At 45.3% G+C, this 24166-nt stretch overlaps 1 protein-coding gene across 1 annotated transcript in view; it reads right to left on the bottom strand.

Moving 5' to 3' along the window:
* The window catches only part of LOC114541491, a 41603-nt gene that overhangs the window by 7575 nt on the left and 9862 nt on the right, over positions 1 to 24166 (bottom strand). The window contains exons 3-7 of the mRNA XM_028561407.1: positions 22344 to 22460; positions 19993 to 21473; positions 13666 to 13767; positions 11297 to 11382; positions 10914 to 11081 (exon numbers count right to left, since the gene is read on the bottom strand). Coding sequence (XP_028417208.1) covers positions 10914 to 11081; positions 11297 to 11382; positions 13666 to 13767; positions 19993 to 21473; positions 22344 to 22460 — 1954 coding nt within the window. The remainder of the gene's footprint in view (positions 1 to 10913; positions 11082 to 11296; positions 11383 to 13665; positions 13768 to 19992; positions 21474 to 22343; positions 22461 to 24166) is intronic.

The following is a 24166-nucleotide window of genomic DNA, read 5'->3' as shown; positions in this document are numbered from 1 at the left end:
GTTACAGGGAACAAAAATTTTCTCTGGTGAAGGAAAAATGTTCTCCATGAGTAGGCACGAAGACCCATGTTTCGCAAGACGAGCAAAACCTTCTTCACAGTTGCCCCTGCTACCAAAATCCCATAACTTAATAACACATTACCAAGAGGATATCTCCCAAGGACCAAAGGTTGTGATCTCCAAACAAATGCATTTTCACCACATTTTTGGCAATGCTGGCTAACTGTGACCATTGTTCCATTCTGGCTCATTGTTACTTTTGGATTATCATCCTTGCATTTGAAACAGAATATTTTGAAAAGTTGGAGAAGCATGGTATAAAACACCATAAATGAAGGCTCAGCATGGATAGGTGTATCCACAGGAACTCTAAAAAATTCAAAAAAAATTGTATGGGTATTTATGATTCTAGGAATTCAAATTACATAATTATATTCATTATATAAATATCAGTGTTATATAGAGTATTTGACCTCTCGTGTTGAGGAGAATATTCTTGTGTTGAAGAGAATATTGCTCACTCGTTTGCTGCGCTCACTCATGAATGAGCAATACTCTCTTCAACACTCGAAATAAATTCCATACTTCCATGCAACCATCTAATATTCTCTATGTAATCTCATATGGCCATATAGATAACTGTAACTAACAAAGAAGCAAACACTACATGACAATGTGAAATGGACATATTCAGACCACTACAATTTCAGGTTGATTGACTCTAGTTTGGTGTTTTAATAATGTAAACCTTCGACTTACTCAATGTTTTTCTTTGAATGTTGTGTGCCATCAGGCAACTCCTCATTATCTGATGGCAACTCTTCATCATCTGAGAGCAAGTTTTCATCATCAGCCAACTCTTCTTCATTGGGTATAAAGTCTTCAGTCTAATCCTCAGTAAATTCATCTTGGCTAGATAAAACCTCATCATCAATGTCTGAATTCAGGTTGTCTTCTACATCACTATCACACTCCATTTCTACATCACTTTCTTGTAGTCCACCACAGATTGTTTGTTCCATACTGTCCAGGTTGCCTTCAACATCTGGTTCATCAAGTGACACATTTTCTTGCAATTGCCAGATGTTCTTTAAAATAAAGAATAATGAATTAATATTTATATATGTTTTGTACTTAAAAAGGTTTCCTGTTAGGATAGGAAACTACACTATCTGCTTCATGGGATGGTATGCTACACTTTTCAGATACTCATCTCTAACTGTAACCTTCTTAGCATTTACAGTTATTAAAGTGCGCTTCCCAATATTAGTTTCCTTGAAGCCAGTTAAAACCTTCTGCACAGAATTATTAAGATAGGAGACCATCATACTGTGAAGTACCTTTTTTGCTAACAATTTTTTGCCTCTGAGTCTCTTTACTTTTCGTCGAAGATTCTTGCATTCAGACAACTTTTGAAAATACTTTGACTTATATGTGTTTTCCTTTTCTTTATAGCCATCAGGTGTTTGGGTTGTCTTTGATTTAGGCTCTGGGCTAATAGCTTCTGTGCTTTTTTCATTGTGTCCTTGTGCCTCGACAGTGGTTATATAAACCCCTTCCCCTTGTTTGGTCCTTTCATCCTCTGCCGTGGTAGCCTTTCTAGTCACTTTGCAAGGGCTGGTTTTCGTAGCCTCTCGTAAGATCTGGAAAAGTAAGGATTAAAATAAAATTAATATTATATACTTACAAAACATATTACCGAACACCTTACAGGTATATTATTATACCAAGCTTTATAAAAATACATCATGCACTAGCTCATTGATATGCAATATGAATATGCAAAACGCGACTATGCAAATACGGGCGCTGTGAAATAATACCTTCAAATCATACCTTCCTTTTTCCTCTCGCCGTAATGTCATTAGTTTTATTATCCAACACGAATGATGTATCTTTTGTCGGAATAGATCCACGTTCGAGGACTCTATAAGTTGAGCATTCATCTGAAAAGTGACGGGAATAACATGATTCTTCGAAGTGCGCAGAACACATCGATGAATATTTTGTCGGCTCAATGAAATCCACTCGATGTTTTCGAACAAATTGAACCCATTTCTGGCGTGTTTTCGGATCTTTTGGGAAAGGATGCATCTTTATACCAGGAGTGTACGATGTATTCTTGCAACTCACTTTTTGTGGCGTCCCAGCTACACAATATCTGCCTCCTCTTCTTGTTGCCTTATTCACCTCCATATTTTCTGCAGCTTTGCCAAACCAGTGAACTCAAATAAAACTGGAACGCTCACTCTATGACTTTCCCTCATTGATGAGTGAAGCCAAGATGGCGGATCATGATGCCTTTCTTGTAGGTATGATCCAGGCCTCTGGCGCGGAAACTTCAAAGGAAAAATCAGAATTCCCGACAAAATTTCCGCGTGGAGGCCTGGATCATACCTACAAGAAAGGCTTCATGATCTGCCATCTTGGCTTCAAACTTCCGGCAGAGTGAGCGTTCCAGTTTTATTTCAGTTCACTGTGCCAAACGCGTTTGCAAACAAATTGACGTCACAGCCAAATGGTCACGTGCTCGTGACCGCGCGTAATGCAGGCCGTTTTAAAAGCGATAAATCCCAAGAGACATGCCTGACAAATACGGTTTTTTTCCTCTTTTGCCCATTTTTTATTGAAGCTGTAATAATCGCATATGGTGCAATTCAAAACTGTTTAAAAAAAATCGTGTCAGTTCACCTTTAAGTACCAAACTTCATATTCACATAAGAGATGTTTGTACATAAACATGCAGCACAGCGTTGCTTCTTCCTAGCTCTCTGTTTAATGAAAATACCGTCCAAATTATCTATGTGTCTTATCGTAGAATCTCGAGATTTCACGCGATTTTTCTGTCACATGTGTTAGAAGCAACACTCTGTCACTCCTGGCGTTTTCTATGTAAATTTAGTATACACCCGACTGTTGTCTATTACAAATACAGTTCATATTCATTTAGATGCCTTGCGAACCTAAATGTTGTTCGATCGCGAAATTCAGAAGAACATCGTACTTTAAAAAGTATAGAAGTTCAATTGTTCAAAAATGTAAATAAACGGCATGATACATTCGCTTTGTCTTACACTTTGCCTTTGGAATTCGCGCTTATATAGTTATATTAAATCTTCAATCCTGTGCAAACTATGACGAGTCAAAGCGCCCATACACGACCACATCATCTTGTTAAACGGTGAAATAGCAGCGATATTACTAAAATAGGACCAGAATCTACATGTATTAAATATATTCTTACCCAAATTCAATCTAAACTTAATCGAACAGCATGAAAAGAATGGTTTATTTGTTCCTCTTAGAGGAATTGCCGTATCATGCGAGCGAAATCGAATCGCGCATCGGAAAATTAGCCAAAGCTGTGCACCAAAACTCTTGGGAGACAAGACTGGGACATAGATAAATCCAATCACATACACATTTTAAATACTAGTATATTTCGCGCCATTTCAGACTTGCGACGACGAAAAATAAAAAAAAAAATAAAAAAACAAATAAAAAAACAAAACAAAACCGAGGCGAATTTTCAACTCCGTCGCTGACGCCGGAGTAATAAGACAAGTAAAAATGATTAAAAAACCCTTAAGATATCTCGCGATACAGTTTGATTTCTGCCAGAAAAATTATCACGAACTAGTTTAAACATTAACCTTAATGAAACAGGAAGTTTATTGCCAATATTTTGATTGCTCATGCAACCAGAGAGGTGCTGAAACCACCTAACGCTCGCCTGCACTGTTTGTCTAGAATAAGGAATGTATGAAAGGTATCTGTATGAAGCACAAATTACCGATCTTTTTATTAGAAACTACAAGGCTAAAATCCGCTTTGGAAGGTAATATTAAGCACAAACTTCAGATATTAGTTGTGACCTCAGAATTACTGGCCAAAACTGGCCTCGGAATTACATTAGTTTTATTTGTGACCAATATTTCTTCCGTTTCTCGCAATCCGCGCACGTGATATCAACAGGTAAGTTAACGGACCAGGCAAAAGGCCCTGCTTTAAGCCGGGCGCACACACAACGATTTTACGGTAGTTGGTCCATTCAGGTTTAGACATATAGGCAGCCCTTGCCCAGACATGTTTTCCTTCTCGCGGCGCTCGCGCCTCGCGCGTGTACGCGAGTCTACTTGGTCTAATCTGACCAAGTATAGATCGCCAGTCGCCACATTTTGATGAAAACATCCATCTAGACAATCTAGACAGGAATCGGCCGACTAAAATCGTCGTGTGTGCGCCTAGCTTTATGAAAAAGACAAGATTGGATTTTTATATCTACACAAAAAAGGATTATGCATCAAACAACGAAAAGGTATGTACATAAATCTTATAGGGCCCTGTCTACAATTTAACTGGCTTTAATAATATATTTGCATGTGTATCTACATAAATAATATGCAAATATATGTCACATGCGTTGCCATTTGCCTTTGCATTCCGAGCCTATCGGCTTTCTACTTATAAATACTTATGTGCTAAAGCTTGTAATTGCGAATTATCTGACAATATTCTTTAAACTTTAACGTTGGACTATGTTTTATATATATTCACTCCCTGAATGATTTCTATATTAAGCGATTGAATTTTGATACGGCATGTCACAACACAATCTCATAATTTATAATTGTACATGTACAATACAAACATATGGTAGCATACAGGTGAAAATATTTGAAAGTTTCTCATTTGGCTTAGGGTTGTACAAATACTTTCGTTAAATATGATTCAGCTACAACTTTGAACTAAAAAACAGGGCTACACAATAGCCCTGAAAATCGTAATGAGCGTGATAACTCTGGATAACTCTAACATTGACCTTATCATGATGCTAATAAGCTTAACATTTGCCTTATCATTTGATAATTTTGAGCAAAGCTCTCTTTATTATTGTATAAATGTGTACCAAATGGCACTGAATAGTTACACATGCATATCGATGACTATATTTATATGATTCCATGTAAAGCCATAATATTTAAAAAATATAGCATCTTAACATTGACCTTATCATTATGCTAATTAGCTTAACATTCACCTTATCATTTGATAATTTTGAGCAAAACTCTCTTTATTATTGTATAAATGCGTACCAAATGGCACTAAATAGTCACAATGCATATTGATGACTTATATTGATAATGATTCTCTGATGTAAAGCCAAAGTATAGAAAAAATATAGCATGTTAACATTGACCTTATCATTATATTTTGTTGTATAATGTTCACTCCCCTGGTAAATGGTTCTTTTGCAACAAATAGACTCCTTAAGTAGATAAGTTGAAAATAATGGGAAAATAAAAGTGGCATCTTAACATTCTACTTATCATGTAGTGTGGACGCGGATGGGGACAGTGACGGGGACGGTGACGGGGACGGGGACGGGGACGGGGACGGGGACGGGGACGGGGACGGGGACGGGGACGGGGACGGGGACGGGGACGGGACGGACGGGGACGGGGACGGGGACGGGGACGGGGACGGGGACGGGACGGGACGGGGACGGGGACGGGACGGGGACGGGGACGGGGACGGGGACGGGGACGGGGACGGGACGGGGACGGGGACGGGGACGGGGACGGGGACGGGGACGGGGACGGGGACGGGACGGGACGGGGACGACGGGGACGGGGACGGGGACGGGGACGGGAACGGGGACGGGGACGGGGACGGGCGGGACGGGGACGGGACGGGGACGGGGAGGGGACGGGGGACGGGGAGGGGACGGGGACGGGACGGGGACGGGGACGGGGACGGGGACGGGGACGGGGACGGGGACGGGGACGGGACGGGGACGGGACGGGGACGGGGGGACGGGACGGGGACGGGGACGGGACGGGGACGGGGACGGGGACGGGGACGGGGACGGGGACGGGGACGGGGACGGGGACGGGCGGGGACGGGGACGGACGGGGACGGGGAGGGCGGGGACGGGGGGACGGGGACGGGGACGGGGACGGGGGACGGGGACGGGGACGGGGACGGGGACGGGGACGGGGACGGGACGGGGCGGGGACGGGGACGGGGACGGGACGGGGACGGGGACGGGACGGGACGGGGACGGGGACGGGGACGGGGACGGGACGGGGACGGGGACGGGGACGGGGACGGGGACGGGGACGGGGACGGGCGGGGACGGGGACGGGGACGGGGACGGGGACGGGGACGGGGACGGGGACGGGGACGGGGACGGGGGACGGGGACGGGGACGGGACGGGGACGGGACGGGGACGGGGACGGGGACGGGGACGGGGACGGGGACGGGGACGGGACGGGGACGGACGGACGGGGACGGGGACGGGGACGGGGACGGGGACGGGGACGGGGACGGGGACGGGACGGGGACGGGACGGGGAGGGACGGGACGGGGACGGGGACGGGGACGGGGACGGGACGGGGACGGGGACGGGGACGGGGACGGGGGACGGGGACGGGGACGGGGACGGGGACGGGGACGGGGACGGGGACGGGGACGGGGACGGGGACGGGGACGGGACGGGGACGGGGACGGGACGGGGACGGGGACGGGACGGGACGGGGACGGGGACGGGACGGGGACGGGGACGGGGACGGGGACGGGGACGGGGACGGGGACGGGGGGACGGGGACGGGGACGGGGACGGGGACGGGGACGGGACGGGGACGGGGACGGGGACGGGACGGGGACGGGACGGGGACGGGGACGGGGACGGGGACGGGGACGGGGACGGGGACGGGGACGGGGACGGGGACGGGGACGGGGACGGGACGGGGACGGACGGGACGGGACGGGGACGGGGACGGGGACGGGGACGGGACGGGGACGGGGACGGGGACGGGGACGGGGACGGGGACGGGGACGGGGACGGGGACGGGGACGGGGACGGGGACGGGGACGGGGACGGGGGGGACGGGGACGGGACGGGGACGGGGACGGGGACGGGGACGGGGACGGGGACGGGACGGGGACGGGGACGGGGACGGGGACGGGGACGGGGACGGGGACGGGACGGGGACGGGGACGGGGACGGGGACGGGGACGGGGACGGGGACGGGCGGGGACGGGGGACGGGGACGGGGACGGGGACGGGGACGGGGACGGGGGGGACGGGGACGGGGACGGGGACGGGGACGGGGACGGGACGGGGACGGGGGACGGGGACGGGGACGGGGACGGGACGGGGACGGGGACGGGGACGGGACGGGGACGGGGACGGGGACGGGGACGGGGGACGGGGACGGGGACGGGGACGGGGACGGGGACGGGGACGGGGACGGGGACGGGGACGGGGACGGGGACGGGGACGGGGACGGACGGGGACGGGGACGGGGACGGGGACGGGACGGGACGGGGACGGGGACGGGGACGGGGACGGGGACGGGACGGGGACGGGGACGGGACGGGGACGGGGGACGGGACGGGGACGGGGACGGGGACGGGGACGGGGACGGGGGACGGGGACGGGGACGGGGACGGGGACGGGGACGGGGACGACGGGGACGGGGACGGGGACGGGACGGGGACGGGGACGGGGACGGGACGGGGACGGGGACGGGGACGGGGACGGGGACGGGACGGGGACGGGACGGGGACGGGGACGGGGACGGGGACGGGGACGGGGACGGGGACGGGGACGGGGACGGGGACGGGGACGGGGACGGGGACGGGGACGGGGACGGGGACGGGGACGGGGACGGGGACGGGGACGGGACGGGGACGGGGACGGGACGGGGACGGGGACGGGGACGGGGACGGGGACGGGGACGGGGACGGGGACGGGGACGGGGACGGGGACGGGGACGGGGACGGGGACGGGGACGGGGACGGGGACGGGGACGGGGACGGGGACGGGGACGGGACGGGACGGGGACGGGGACGGGGACGGGGACGGGACGGGGACGGGGACGGGGACGGGGACGGGGACGGGGACGGGGACGGACGGGGACGGGACGGGGACGGGGACGGGACGGGGACGGGGACGGGACGGGGACGGGGACGGGGACGGGGACGGGGACGGACGGGGACGGGGACGGGGACGGGGACGGGGACGGGGACGGGGACGGGGACGGGGACGGGGACGGGGACGGGACGGGGACGGGGACGGGGACGGGGACGGGGACGGGGACGGGGACGGGGACGGGGACGGGGACGGGACGGGGACGGGGACGGGACGGGGACGGGGACGGGGACGGGGACGGGGACGGGGACGGGACGGGGACGGGGACGGGGACGGGGACGGGGACGGGGACGGGGACGGGGACGGGGACGGGGACGGGGACGGGGACGGGGACGGGGACGGGGACGGGGACGGGGACGGGACGGGGACGGGGACGGGGACGGGGACGGGGACGGGGACGGGGACGGGGACGGGGACGGGGACGGGGACGGGGACGGGACGGGGACGGGGACGGGAGGGACGGGGACGGGGACGGGACGGGGACGGGGACGGGACGGGGACGGGGACGGGGACGGGGACGGGGACGGGGACGGGGACGGGGACGGGGACGGGACGGGGACGGGGACGGGGACGGGGACGGGGACGGGACGGGACGGGGACGGGGACGGGGACGGGACGGGGACGGGGACGGGGACGGGACGGGGACGGGGACGGGGACGGGACGGGGACGGGGACGGGGACGGGGACGGGACGGGGACGGGGACGGGGACGGGCGGGGACGGGACGGGGACGGGGACGGGGACGGGGACGGGGACGGGACGGGGACGGGGACGGGGACGGGGACGGGGACGGGGACGGGGACGGGACGGGGACGGGGACGGGGACGGGGACGGGGACGGGACGGGGACGGGACGGGGACGGGGACGGGGACGGGGACGGGGACGGGGACGGGACGGGGACGGGGACGGGGACGGGACGGGACGGGGACGGGGACGGGACGGGACGGACGGGGACGGGGACGGGGACGGGGACGGGGACGGGGACGGGGACGGGGACGGGGACGGGGACGGGGACGGGGACGGGGACGGGGACGGGGACGGGGACGGGGACGGGGACGGGGACGGGGACGGGGACGGGGACGGGGACGGGGACGGGGACGGGGACGGGACGGGGACGGGACGGGGACGGGGACGGGGACGGGGACGGGGACGGGGACGGGGACGGGGACGGGGACGGGGACGGGGACGGGGACGGGGACGGGGACGGGGACGGGGACGGGGACGGGGACGGGGACGGGGACGGGGACGGGGACGGGGACGGGGACGGGGACGGGGACGGGGACGGGACGGGGACGGGGACGGGGACGGGGACGGGGACGGGGACGGGGACGGGGACGGGGACGGGGACGGGGACGGGACGGGGACGGGGACGGGGACGGGACGGGGACGGGGACGGGGACGGGGACGGGACGGGGACGGGGACGGGGACGGGACGGGGACGGGGACGGGGACGGGGACGGGGACGGGACGGGACGGGGACGGGGACGGGGACGGGGACGGGGACGGGGACGGGGACGGGACGGGGACGGGGACGGGGACGGGGACGGGGACGGGGACGGGACGGGGACGGGGACGGGGACGGGACGGGGACGGGGACGGGGACGGGGACGGGACGGGGACGGGGACGGGGACGGGGACGGGGACGGGACGGGGACGGGGACGGGACGGGGACGGGGACGGGGACGGGGACGGGGACGGGGACGGGGACGGGGACGGGGACGGGGACGGGGACGGGGACGGGGACGGGGACGGGGACGGGACGGGGACGGGACGGGGACGGGACGGGGACGGGGACGGGGACGGGGACGGGGACGGGGACGGGGACGGGGACGGGGACGGGGACGGGGACGGGGACGGGGACGGGGACGGGGACGGGACGGGGACGGGGACGGGGACGGGGACGGGGACGGGGACGGGACGGGGACGGGGACGGGGACGGGGACGGGGACGGGGACGGGACGGGGACGGGGACGGGACGGGGACGGGGACGGGACGGGGACGGGGACGGGACGGGGACGGGGACGGGGACGGGGACGGGACGGGGACGGGGACGGGGACGGGACGGGGACGGGGACGGGACGGGGACGGGGACGGGACGGGGACGGGGACGGGACGGGGACGGGACGGGGACGGGGACGGGGACGGGGACGGGGACGGGGACGGGACGGGGACGGGGACGGGACGGGGACGGGGACGGGGACGGGGACGGGGACGGGGACGGGGACGGGGACGGGGACGGGACGGGGACGGGGACGGGGACGGGGACGGGGACGGGGACGGGGACGGGGACGGGGACGCCAAGACTATAGCAATAGCTCTCTTGCACTAAAGTGCAGGCGAGCTAACAATATACGATGCTTCCTTTATCAGAGTAGATTATACTGTAGCTAATTCCAAATATTTATTTGTTCTATCTGATGCGAGCTAAAAAGTTGCTGTGCACATGGTAGATTGTTGAAATTTACTAGAAAAGCGCTATAGCATGGAAAAATTACACTCAAAAGTACTCAATTACGTTAGCCGCGATATTGTCACTATTGAATTATATTTTTTGTTGCTCAGGCAAAGCGGTTTCACGCATACACAATATCTCTTCGTCAAACAAGTGTAACTACATGTATATGATGGCAACAATTTATCTTCATTTCAAGATAGATTTTGTATATTAAAATGTAGTATATACGGATCGATTGAGGCGCGATCTAGTTTCTTCCAGCGCGCCAATTCTTTCGTTAATCATGTGCATATAATATGGTTTTTAATTACACATCGAAACCAAATAACTGTGCATTAATTGACGAAAGAAAAATACACGGTATCGTTAAGTGATCGATCTCTTATTGCTAATTGAACACTCTTGTCAGCTGTCTCAAGAAATGAAAATAACTTTTACCCAACAGTATGAAGTATATAAAGAATATTTATAAGAATTGAAATGACAGAACAACTGCACTCGATAATAATTATAACCTACCCTACTGTACTGATAGGCACACCAAGCTCATTCCAACCGCCAAACCCCGGTTCTTCTCCACGGATTACAATCTTCGTGTCGCCATCACAGTCGAATTTATCAGATAATGCTGCATGAAAAACAACGGTTAGAGTTTTCTCCTTCGTGACCATAGGAACAGTGGTTTGACTAAATATCAAGAGCAAAATATTAAACATTTATTAATTTATAAGCAATATAAATTATATATATATATATATATAATATATATATATAATAATTATATATATATATATTATATTATATATATATATATATATGTATATATATATATATTCAAAAAAAGGCGCCGTATCGATCAAATTTGATAAAGATCACGAATGTTACATATAGTGGCAACTTACGTGGAATTCTTGGCGTTTTTCTTATTTTTCTTCCCTGTAGTTTGGTTTTGGGGAAGTGGTTGTTTTTGATAAAAGTAGCCGTTTCCCTAAATATGAAATAGGCAAACATATATATCATCAATTTACGAAAAACTAAATCGTCTTGCAAAATAATGCAAATTAATAACTAACACTTTGGGAGTCTTAGAAAAACGCTATAATTTCGCATTTGCTTTCCTGAGCGTAGTTATAAAGCATCGGGCGGACCTAGTACCATAATGAAATTTTCTCATTTGTGCAGTTGTCCAGTTGTATTTTCTGGAGGTTTCTGGACGAAATATGGGTGGACTCTTTTGATACTTTTGCACCTAGTTTGTATATTATTATTATATTTAACCAGGATACCCACATCACCGTATATAGTGTTTTTCAATATTTGTTTACAGTACTGTGAAAGCAACGTGGGAAACTAACATAAGAAATTGACATTTTGCATATGAATTGTTTAAATTTAAGTTTTAAGATTTGTTGCTTTGTGTATTTTTTGCTGGGAATTAATGCCAGTATAAGGCATTATCATTGCATTATATAATCCATTTATACAGTCAGGTGTATAGACATTACGTCAGACATTTATTGTGCTGAGTCATGCGTGTGGCTACTATATTTAAACTGTCCTAATTCGCCAATAGTCATAATTGTCATAATTGTCATAAACTGTCAAAAATTGCTATTCATGAGATTTGAGTCGATTGCTCTTCTTTTTTTATATACCCTGTATAGCGAATGTAATTACTTTGCTGGATAGTCGTCGAGTTCAGGCCTCGTTGCATATTGATCGCGACGAATGCAATTCAAACAATAGATAGCTAATGAGCTTAAAAAGCTTCATTAGCCTCATTATCATCTCATTAACAATTCTTTTCGATGTGACCAAAATGCGCGTTACAGGCCTTTACGAAATATTGATAAATTGCGCAACACTGGGAACAAACATCTCAAATCTTGAATGATATCGGAGTGTTTATGGTTGTTTGTATATAACAAAAGTATCCAAATTAAGTGCTGGGAGGTCGGAAGGAAAAAAAAAAAGGTTTCCGCCATTTTCAAATTTTAGCAACGAGATGATAGAACGGTAAAAAAATTAGTAACGTTTCTTAAGCTTGGAATTTCACGGAATTTATCAAAAAAAAAATCCTCAAACAAACAAACAACCATCCATGTGTTCTTTATGTTGGAAGTAGTTGTAGGGAAATATACAGCAGATTACTTGAAACAAAGCTTAAAGCCACTTCACGCACGCTTTGCTACCAAACTACCATAATGCATTGCGATAGGGAAAGTCGTCCATTCTAGCCCTCACATCGCTAACAAAACGCAATTTGTTATTGCATTGCATGATTACAATATTATCTGGTAAGCGCATTGAAAAAATAAGAAAGAACAATGTTCAAACAAGTTATTCCTAAAACGAACTGCTTTACGAATACAGATTATAAAATAACATGTATATAACGCGTGTTCTGATTGGTTGAAGCCCGTGTTTGGATCAGGCCATCCAAACACGGAAATTTCGCGGGAATTTAAAAACAAATTTATTATGGTTTGTTATTTTATAAAACAATTACTTAATGGTTTCCGTGTTTGGATGAACTGATCCAAATACTTGGGAATGTTGCTCGAGTTAAGAAAAGCTCGCAAAACACTCGCCTTCGGCTCGTCTTTCGCGCGCTTTTCTTAACTCTCGGAACATTCCCGCGTGTTTGGATCAGGCCATCCAAATACGGAAACCATTAAGTAATTGTATAATACTCAATAACTAGAAATACATGCATGAAAAATCCCCTCGCCTATTTGAAGCAATTAAGAGTGATTTCCAACACTGAAGTGTTATTGTACTCGTATCTATTGAACGATAGGCTTCCCAGTCATATAATTGAAGTCCTTCAAGAGTTGTCATACATTTGTTGACAAATCTACATATCAAACTTACCAAATGCGTGCTTTAAAAAAAAACAAAAGCTGCCATTAACCCGTTAAAAAAAAGACTTCAAAATCGTTGATTTTTTGCCATGCATTTAAATCACAGTTTCTTTCTCCGAAAGGATCTTTTACATTTCCTTTCAATCAATTTCAGGAGTCAATTTTTTGAAAGTTGATCCGAAATGAAAACTTATAAAAAGGCAAAATGTATACGTGATGCTGACTAAACGCGAGCAAACGGTTAAAGAATTATTTACAGCAATTAGAATAAAACAATGTATTGCAAAAATTACGTAACTGCGGACTAAATTTATATCTCGAAATGATTTTTGTCGCTTTTTCGTGTTTTTATGTATTCCTTACTTTGCGATTTAAAAATTGAAACAAACGTCTTCTTAAAATGATACCTCAACAGCAGGTTTTGCTGATTCCTTTGCCCTTGATAAAGGATCTTGAAATTCCTTCTGAGACATATTCAAAAGAGTCTTTTTCTTTTTAGGATCTTCTTCCTGTTTTAAAAAAATTAAAACAGACATATCAAGTTTTACATTAACTAATACGTTAACACCTTTACTATAGTAAGAGTGTTGTGATCAACACAGTTGTATACACAATTATATACAATTTGTGAAGGTTGAAAGTACTTCTATTTTTATATATTTGAATGGTCACAAACAGATTATGAATACATCATCGCTTAAATGTTCTTGTTTTTGGAGAAAACTTGAAAATGAGAGTTAAATATACTATGGTTTTAGGTTACGTCCTAAAACACTAAAACACCACGTCGACAAAACGCTTCGACGAAAATTACACGTTGTTAGACGAATTCCAACTATAATTCGAGCATTTTTTCATAATTTGGAACGGAATTCGATTAAAAATGTTACACAAAGTAAAGCCCACGGGCTGACCACTTAAAGCAGCAGTGCCACCCGTTGCGCATCGGTTCTGCAAAACATTCTATCTTCGGAATCTGTTGGACACAATCGTAACTTGGGATTAATTTTTATGAAGCGGAGCTATGGAGGTGTCATCAAGTGAGGTAAACATATTTACGCTCATGTAACAGAAAAGCCTAAACAATTGCTTTAACTCTACACAGGTTAACCTTTACAGTTGCAAGAGTTCATGTGCCACAAGCTGCTGCAAGCGTGCATGAACGCGCAAGAATAGGGTATGTTAGTAAAACAAATATGCCTATTAATCTTTCATTTGTTGGTAGTATATTCAACATGAGATATAGTTGACCTCCCCCGCAGGCCCTTTTCGGGCAAATATGGCGGGCAGTGATAATTTGCGGGTAGAAATTTAGAAACAAAAGCGAGAGACGAAGGGCCTGCCATATAACATGTCGAAAATCGGGAATGTGTCGAAAATCGAGAATCCAAGAAAATCTCGTTGAAATTTCGTCCATCCTTAGTTCAGGGCAATTTCTCACGCAAGCTGGGTTAATTTTGGACTTGCTGACAAAAAATATTATGGGAATACGGCAAACAAAAAAAAGGAATCGATATACGGCCTACGTAATATTTAGATGAGAATATAGAAAATACAAAGAAATATTATTTAGATTTAAAGTATGCCAAGATCTACCAGTCAACCACATCCAAATGACATATTTTATTTTTCGATTTGTTTCGAATTACATTCGGCAGAAACTTGATCCTCTGAAACATGAAACGGTATTTTTGGGCGTTGTGGCCGTATAGTTCGACAGCAAGCACCGATAAATCTGCGATAAGCATTGTCTATAGCGATAGCGATGTGAATATTCTCAATGTATCGTTTTCTGAAAGATGTATGTGGAGATGTATAGATTGATATTTATGTATAGAATGTATAGATTTCTGCAATAATCTCTCTAAAGTCAAAAGACAAAAAAGAACAAGGGAACAATAAGACGCTATAGTACTTTCTATTTATGTAGTAAAAATTATAGCTATTTACATTGTGAATGTTCTTTATGATAAAATGATAATGTTTATCTTTCAAATGGTGCCTTGATTTGGACGTACCACATGTTTGGCAATTGGCTTGTTGTCATTTAAAACAATCAGTCTTTTCTGTATGGTGTTTTACCCACCAACAACAATATTTGTTAATTCATTTACGACACAACAATTAGCTCAGGCCATATGTCTTTTTCTATTTCTTTATACTTTCAAAACAAAAGATATTTTCCTGTTAATAGAACCATATACGAAGACCAATTGAGTTAATAGAACCATATACCAAGACCAATTAGTCCTGTAGTAGGTTTAAATGTAGGGCTATTTGATTTCATTGGCAGAGGGCAAGCTCTTGCATTTTGCAGTGGGGCATAGGGTTGTTATGTCCAACAAATCTGTGGACAATAGGGTCACAATTAACAGACCGGGGAGGTGCATGTTGGTATCACCTAAACATTGGTTTGGCGTTAAAACATGTCATCATTAAAACCAAAGACACGAGTCACAAGACATAGTGGAGTTGGGGAGTTCTGAAAAGATGCCACCATGGTTGGCACTGAGTGAACATTTTGTTTTTGATTTGGATTAGAAAAATCTTATTATCTTTTATAGTTACATAATGTTTGAGCAGGGCTAATGCCAATAATTTTGTTATCTTTGCTTTTCTTGTCGATTATATTAACTTCGATGTATGCCATCTTGAAAACGTTAGTAAGCAGGCACCCTCGCTTGCAACCAGCATTTTCCGAAATTGCCCGAAATGCTCCCTAGCGCCTGCGGAGGAGGTAGACATATAGTGATATGTTGCGTGAGCAAAGGAGCGCAGCGAGACAGATCTCCACGCTGTCCAAACACGAGGCAGCCAGTTTTCGCGGCCTAACACAAAGCGAAACAGTAAGTTTAGAAACTGAAGAACTGCAAAGAGGGGAAGAAATTAATGATGTAAAGATTTTTAAATTTCTATTAAATAATTTAAACACTAATATGGCAATTATTACAATGACATGTTTATGATGTTTTCATTGTTTTGCAGTTAGAATAATAAAGCTTGTCTTTCACACATTTGATACACAACAATGCCCTTCTTGTTTTTATATAATTGGTGCTTCGTTAAATGTTATGCCTATTATTTGAAATGCATTCACACTGTCGAATTCACAGGCATTTAACCATAAGCTTGATGAGGATATGGTTAGAAAACTGGCAATTAGAAGTCTGAGAAGGGGAATAGGGAGCATGGATTACACCCATACCCTCCTTATGGCAGAGGATGACCTTGATTTTCGTGCAGGTGATTTGTTTCAGCAGGAGTCTGGGCCAATTGGGGAACAACAAGAAAGTCTTACTAAAGTGAAGGAGGTTCTGGCGAGGAAAGGCACCCTAGTCAGCCACAAGGTACTAGCTCAACGGTGGAAGGTGAAGTTCCTCCTTGCTGTGTATGTTTTAATTGTAGGCCTATAGCCTCAAGATGTTAAGAACAAGTGCTGCAATTTAAAAACACACATAACCTCATCATCATGGTTCTCAAAGATATGTTTGGATCCCGGCGTCCTTGAACTATGCATTCGGAATAGAAGCGACATTAGATATGACCGCTAAGACAACAGCACAAGGGTCTTTCGTAAAGCTGCTTATAGACAGTCCATTTTGGCCTGCCATGAATATCTTGGTAAAGGGAATCGGCGAGTTTTCCCCTCATGTGTAGTACTAAAGATAGGGCAGCGTTACCCATCTGTGAGTGGAGTGTACGTTGGATACAGAGAACGATGATACAATAAACAAAAATATTTCGAAAGTTCACCCTTATTTCATTTGTTTTTGTATATACAGTTTGACAAATAATTTATACTTTTAGCAATTGGAATATTGAGATGGTAATTCCTATCTATTGCTGCCAATTGCTTCCGGGCTTTATACACTCTATAACTAATGTATAGAAACTAAAAATTATGCCCTGTTTAAGCATACACACAATACATTTACTGTTACGATGGAAAATGATTATTGCCTTTTAAGCCTTTTATTCAAACATATTATTCAAATAAACAGCTGGGCATTTTGTTGTCACTGTCTAAAAATTGCGGGCGCATTTCTTCAAGAAGAATTTTAATTCTTCGAACGCCAAAAACATGTATTTTGAGGAGATTTTTCTCCTTTTTTACTGGTTTGTTCATGGAAATAAAAGGGTGTATTCAAAGATTACGTTCCCGTGCTTGCATACAAGGGTATAACGACATTCTCGCGTAAATATTTGCGAAGGTAAATATTCGCGTAAATATATTGTCAAAGTCTCAGGACCAGGCTACAGCAGTATGCAAACAACGAATTAACCCTATTTTACTCTTGACAGAAGCTGACATATTGTTGTTTCCACAGGTGTGTTCATTAATCTATTTGTCCCTTCTCACGCGAAATAGTAAGTACCTCAACATGCATTTTTCTATAGAAATAACACCTTTTCCTCTAGGTCTAAAGGTACTAAAGATCATGTCATAAACGGTTCTAAAGATTCCCCATTATTGTATTTTGATGCAAGCAATGTTATACTAAATTTTTGCTCAAATAATTTTATTATACTCTAGTTAAATGATCAGAAATAGGAAGTAACATATCCACAGGCTAATTTATATGTTTGTTTACAGACAAAAATAAGTATTGTGCGCATTTTTCTCAGCATGCCCACTAATTTTTTTATGAAGTTTGAACAATATGGATAGTTTTAAGCCATGTTTCGGAGAGAGGCACTGGTAAAAATTTTAAAATATTTTTAAATATGTGCCATAGCATGACATAATTTCACAAAGCAAGCATGCCCATATTAGAGTTTGCAGTTAGATTCTTAAAACTTACCAAATCAATAGGACTTTTCATAATTCATAACAACCAATACTTGGACATATTAAAATCACTTTTGCAGCAATTTTTACATCATAACAAACTCATACAGAAGGAAATTTGTAAGTATGTTACAACATGGCATTTTCAGAGCATAAGTGGTTTGTGAAATTACAACATCTAGAGCATTTTTCCCATGAGTGGCTAATGTTTCAATAACACAAAACATGATTTAACTTTCATAAAATATACTTTATAACTGAAGGCAAAGGTCAGTTTTCACGAAATCGAAAGAGGAAAAGGTGTTATTTCTATAGAAAAATGCATGTTAAGGTACTTATTATTTCGCGTGAGAAGGGACAAATAGATTAATGAACACACATGTGGAAACAACAATATGTCAGCTTCTGTCAAGAGTAAAATAGGGTTAATTCGTTGTTTGCATACTGCTGTAACCTGGTCCTGAAACTTTGACAATGAGTGAAATACTTTAACTTGTCGCCCATTTGTAAATAAAAATCCTTCGCAAATATTTACGCGAGAATGCCGTTATACCCTTGTATGCAAGCACGGGAACGTAATCTTTGAATACACCCTTTTATTTCCATGAACAAACCAGTAAAAAAGGAGGAAAAGCTCCTCAAAATACATGTTTTTGGCGTTCGAAGAATTAAAATTCTTCTTGAAGAAATGCGCCCGCAATTTTTAGACGACAGCGACAACAAAATGCCCAGCTGTTATTCAAATATACAAAACAAAAAACGATATCGATGAGCGAGCGGAATGCAAAAAGGTACAGCTCCCACTGATCTCAAGTTTTTTACTCGAGTTTTTCCCGCGCCTAGCGTGGAAAACTTTACCCTACAAAACATCCCCCTTCCCCACTGCTGACTAATTGCAGTGGGAGTTAACTAGAATATCAATGTCAGTTTATAAGGTTCAGAGTTCTTCAAAGTAATCTTGAAAATGCCCTTTTTCGGCCAGAATTTCACCTCGACCCTCCGTGCATGGCGCCTGTATTAGACGCCATATTGAAATTCGAAACATGAAAAAGTTCACCCACCCAACCTTTTCAAGTTAACTCACGCGCAGAACCGATGCGCAGTGGGTGGCACTGCTGCTTTAAATGAAGGCAAAAATCAATCTAATTTGGAATTCTGCTGGTTGGACGGCCGCGTCGGCCAAATAGAGGAGGCCGTTTAACAGAGCTTTAGGGCTCTTAGAGAATATTGCTTGTAGTAGTTATATTACAAAAATTTCGGCACTTTGATATGTGACCGTTAAATAGTGAGTGGCCATTTAATGGAGGGCCGCAAAAAGAGGTCAGACCGCAGCATTTGTTTGCCTAAGGTTTGGTGAATACCCCTAAATAAAAACCTTGACTTCTTGGTTTTTATTCAGCGATATTCACCTCACATTCGGCGAATAATAATTGATTATTAACCGAGCGTGAGGTCTGTACTGTAAAAAGCCTCGGTCTGATATTTCACAGTACAGATAGAATAAGCGAGGTCAATAATCTGTTTATTATATGGCTTAATTGTTAATAGTGAAAGATTTGTATATGCATTTCATTTAGGACTGGTAATCTGAACTGCTTTAGGGCAACTTCACCATAGGCATAGCGAAAACATCCGAAACTGACCACACCAAAGAAAAGACATTCTCGCTATGGTGCTATCTGCTAAATCAAAAAAAGCTTTGACTATTCTGAGGTTCTTATGTGGTTCCAACATGGTCATTTCACGGACATGCGTCAATATGTGGCTCGCAACTTCGAATAAACAGCAGTGGTCTTACGCTACCTTTTTCTCCAAGTCTTTTTTTATAGAAACATAATTCCGCGCTTTTAAACTGTCGACTTACAGCTCACTAATTACAGTTGTAACTAATTACAAATTACAAATTGCGTTATCTGTTGCGTCCAGTTTTTTTTATAAAACATACCTGAACCCTTTCGTCTTGTCCTGGATTTAGTAATATGTCTTGTGCCCCGGTAGAAGTCCCATTACCTTTTTCATTTTTGTTTTTCTGGCTAATTTGACTTCCCTGAAATTTATCTTCGTTGCCCTTTTCTTTTAAACTCTTTCCACTTCCGGAAGTTTTCCCCTCGGGTTTTTTGTCTCCAGTCTTATCGCTGTCGTCAGCGTTTTCAGACTCGTCACCTTTTTCATTTTTGTGTCTCTGGCTAATTTGATTATCTTCGTTGCCCTTTTCTTTTGAACTCTTTTCATTTTCTGAAGTTTTCACTCTGGGTTTTTTGTCTCCAGTCTTCTCACTGCCCTCGTCCATTTCTTTGCCAACATTCTTCTCTTTCGATTGTTTGTCATGTTCCTGTGTACGTTGCTCAACGTATTTTATTTCGGTCAAATTTTCTTCAGTAGCAGAAGATTTAATTGAGTTTCCTGTCACTATCTCTGGTAGTACTGCACGTTTAGGATCTGTATCACCACTTACTTCAACTTCTACATGTATACATTTATTGTCAATAGTCGAGATTCTTGAAGAGGCAGGTGACTGTTGCTTTCTATCCCTCTGAATCCCTTGTCCAACTATCTGTTGAGGGTTTGTTTCACCAGAGGAGGCAGAAGACCGTTGTATGCTTTTTGTCTGTATCCCTGGCTCAAATGTCTTCTCAGAGTGCGTCTTATCACCTTCATTACCCTCTACATCAATATCATGATCGTGAACGCTTAAATTCTCTGGAAAAGTAGACAACTGCTGTTCGCCTTCTTTCTGCCTCACTGGAGCAATGAACTGCTTAGGGTCGGTTTTATCACGTACATCAACATTTGCATTAGAAGCTTCATTGCCAACAGCCATAATAGCTGGCGATTCAGACGACAGTGCCATGCTATCTGTTTGTATCTCTTGTGCAACAGCAAACTTAGAAACAGTTTTATCATTTCTTTCGGTGCTTTTGCTTTCTGCTACATTAAAGATTTGATGAGCAGTGAAATTATTCTGAGAAGGTGACAGTTGCACACTTTTTGTCGGCATTCCTGGTAAAGCTGTACGTTCAGGATTTGTTGTACCAGTTGCATTCCTACCACTAACCGTGTCAGCAACTAAGGACTTTTGCACATCTTCTACCAGTGTTTCTGCATGGAGGGTCTCCACGAATTGTTTAACTTCCTGATTTTCACTAGCGACCACAATCGCATGATCTACACTTTCCTCAGAAGTACTGCGAACATTATGGGTGTCTGAAAGATCCTGCTCAACACCACTTGCAATTGGGATCGTTCCACTTTGAGCACCATTATTTTTACACGATGTAAACTGTTGGGATCCTTGTTCCACAACAATTTCGGCCAAAACAATTGGTTGTTTTACTTCAATAACATCACTTAACACTACAGCCACACGGGTTAATGTCAATTCTGAATCACCACACACTGCAACATGGTCGTCAGACGAAATGGCATCTTATAAAGTAAAAATTGTTATTAGTTAGACAGCATAAATCGTCAATTAGTGAGGGCCTTAATTGCTAACTTGTCGCCCTAGCAACATCTAGCGCTCCAAACCTCAAGATTTGCCGTCGGCAAACAATTCGTCCTGCCTCAAATAATGTCAGAATCATTCTGTTTTCCTTCTGTTCTGCTCACACAGCTTTTTGCTAGGCAAGCCTTTATCAATAGCCTTCATGTTCACTGTATGTATAGGATTGCGCGGTATGCTTGAAAGTAGCGATGCAGAAGTGGAAGAACGTCGAGAATCTCTGTTAGGTGGTTTTGGTTGTAAAAGCCTTCTCGACGCAGATGAGCACTTTTAAAAACTAATACTGATCGGGTTTTCCTACATTTGTAATAAAAATTTTCAAAACTGAGCGAAAAAAATTTCCTTTGTCATATGATAAAGATTTCTGAGGATCTTCAGCGGCATGTGTTTTGATAACAGGGAGATTTAACACGAGGAGGTTAACGTCAAAGAGGACATGAAAATGGCGTAATGTGTCTATTTGGACATGCCGCGCCATTTATTCGTCATTTTCAGGTCGTTGTAGCAAATACTGTATAATATGTGTCTATGTATTGGGACCCATGGCTACTAAATGATACTGTACAACTAATGACTTAGAACAGTTAACTGGGGATTTTTTCGATTTTCGCTTTTCACTGATGTGAATGAGTGAATTAATGCAATAAATTGACCTTGTTATATGTTCATCACAGCTACGCCCTGCCCCTATCCCTAACAAAAATTAAGGCATCATTGTATTTGGACACATGTTCAATGGTAAATAGATCAACACAAATGGACACATATAAATGTATTTTGATACAAATCCTTACCTTCCTTACTATCAAGAGTTGAAATAATTTCTTCTATTGATTTCCCACACCCAAAACAGAATTTATGTTCTTTTGGTTTAAGCTTTGTATCACAATTAGGGCAAAAAACATCTAAAACTATAAGCAGAAAAAAACTATTGAATTACAAAACTTAAGAAAGGCCATTTCTATCTAAATTATTTACATATGTCTAGCTTTACATATTCAAGTTTCGCGCTGTTCTTTATAACTCTGTATACGTTGAGAGCGTCTGAATCAAATTTTATTAATAAGGAAATAATTACAGTCTGTATTTAAATAATACTATCCGCTAATAGCAAAGCTAATCGGGGCGGATAGTGAAACGAAATTAGGTAAGATGTGCTCAGTGTTTAAATAAGAAATTAGAGTATTCCTTATCTACTTTACAAAGTGGCCCAATATACTGACAGCATAAAAATATCATTGTTATAAGGAAGCATTAATTTCCTGTTTATTTCCCTGAAAACACTGTTTTCAAAGCTTACTCATATATGTGGGTACATCAACATAGTCATCCTCAATCTCAAACATAGTTAAAAGACTTTTCTGAATTTTCAAATTGAAATTTTTTCTCCCCATCTCTCGAACATCAGTGGGAATACTATTCCAAATTTTTACCCCTGATTTTACAAAGGATGTGGTTGTTATAGTTAGTTTTGAGTATTCAATATAAAGATTATTGGATACACAAGATCTAGTGTTATAAGTATGGACTTCTTTTGATTGGATAAAACAATCAGAGATTGAAGTTGGACAAGAACTATTTGTAACATCGTACATTAGATTACAAATAGTTTTAAAGTAAAGCATATTTAAAGGAAGTATATTGGAGTGAATAAAAAGTGGAATAGCATGTTCCTTGTTTGTTTTAAAATTCATTAGACATAAAGCTCGTTTTTGGAGAATAAGTATCTTGTTCAAATATTTTTTTGGCGCTTGACCCCAAACAGCTATACCATATGTTATATAAGGTAAAATTAAACATCGATAAATGTTTTGTAAAGTAGACAGGGTGGTACAAAATATCTAAGCCTTGTAATTATGCCAATTGTTTTACTTATTTTAGATGCAATATTATCAACATGATATCTCCATGTGAGATTACTATCTAATACGACACCTAAATATTTTATAAATTCTTTACATTCAATGTTAGTTAATATATTGGAATCATTGTCAAACATTTTTAATTGAACTTGATAATCGAGCTTTTTTTGGTATGGATGAAAGATAACATGATTGGATTTCTTTAAATTAAGAGTTAACTTATTTGTGTTTAGCCATTCACAAACTTGTATCAATTCTCTGTTGATAATCGTTTCTAGAGATTTTAATTTTTTATTGGAATATACTAAGTTCGTATCATCAGCAAACAAGTAAAATTTGAATACCTCAGATGATTTGTGAATATCATTTATATAAATTAAGAAGAGTAAAGGCCCAAGAACTGAACCTTGTGGAACACCCAAGTTAACTGTATGTTTTGATGATATGTTACCACCAATTTGGGTTGTTTGTATTCTATCAGTTAAGTAAGATCTGAACCAGTTGTTGATCACTCCACGGATGCCATAATGATGTAATTTATGTAGAAGTATGGAATGATCAACAGTATCAAAGGCCTTTTTTAGGTCAATAAATATTCCACATGAAAATAGTTCCTTGTCCATATTATTGTGAATATTATTTATAATATCAATAATGGCATGCTGTGTTGAGTGTTTAGCTCTGAAACCATATTGTTTATCATAGAAAATTTTATGTTTATCGAAAAACGTGTCCTGAGACGTTTATACATTAAT

This window comes from Dendronephthya gigantea, unplaced genomic scaffold (assembly GCF_004324835.1).
Source record: "Dendronephthya gigantea isolate DGI-Jeju-01 unplaced genomic scaffold, DenGig_1.0 000295F, whole genome shotgun sequence".
Lineage (NCBI taxonomy): Eukaryota > Metazoa > Cnidaria > Anthozoa > Malacalcyonacea > Nephtheidae > Dendronephthya > Dendronephthya gigantea.
This window is presented reverse-complemented; position numbering and strand designations above follow the sequence as displayed.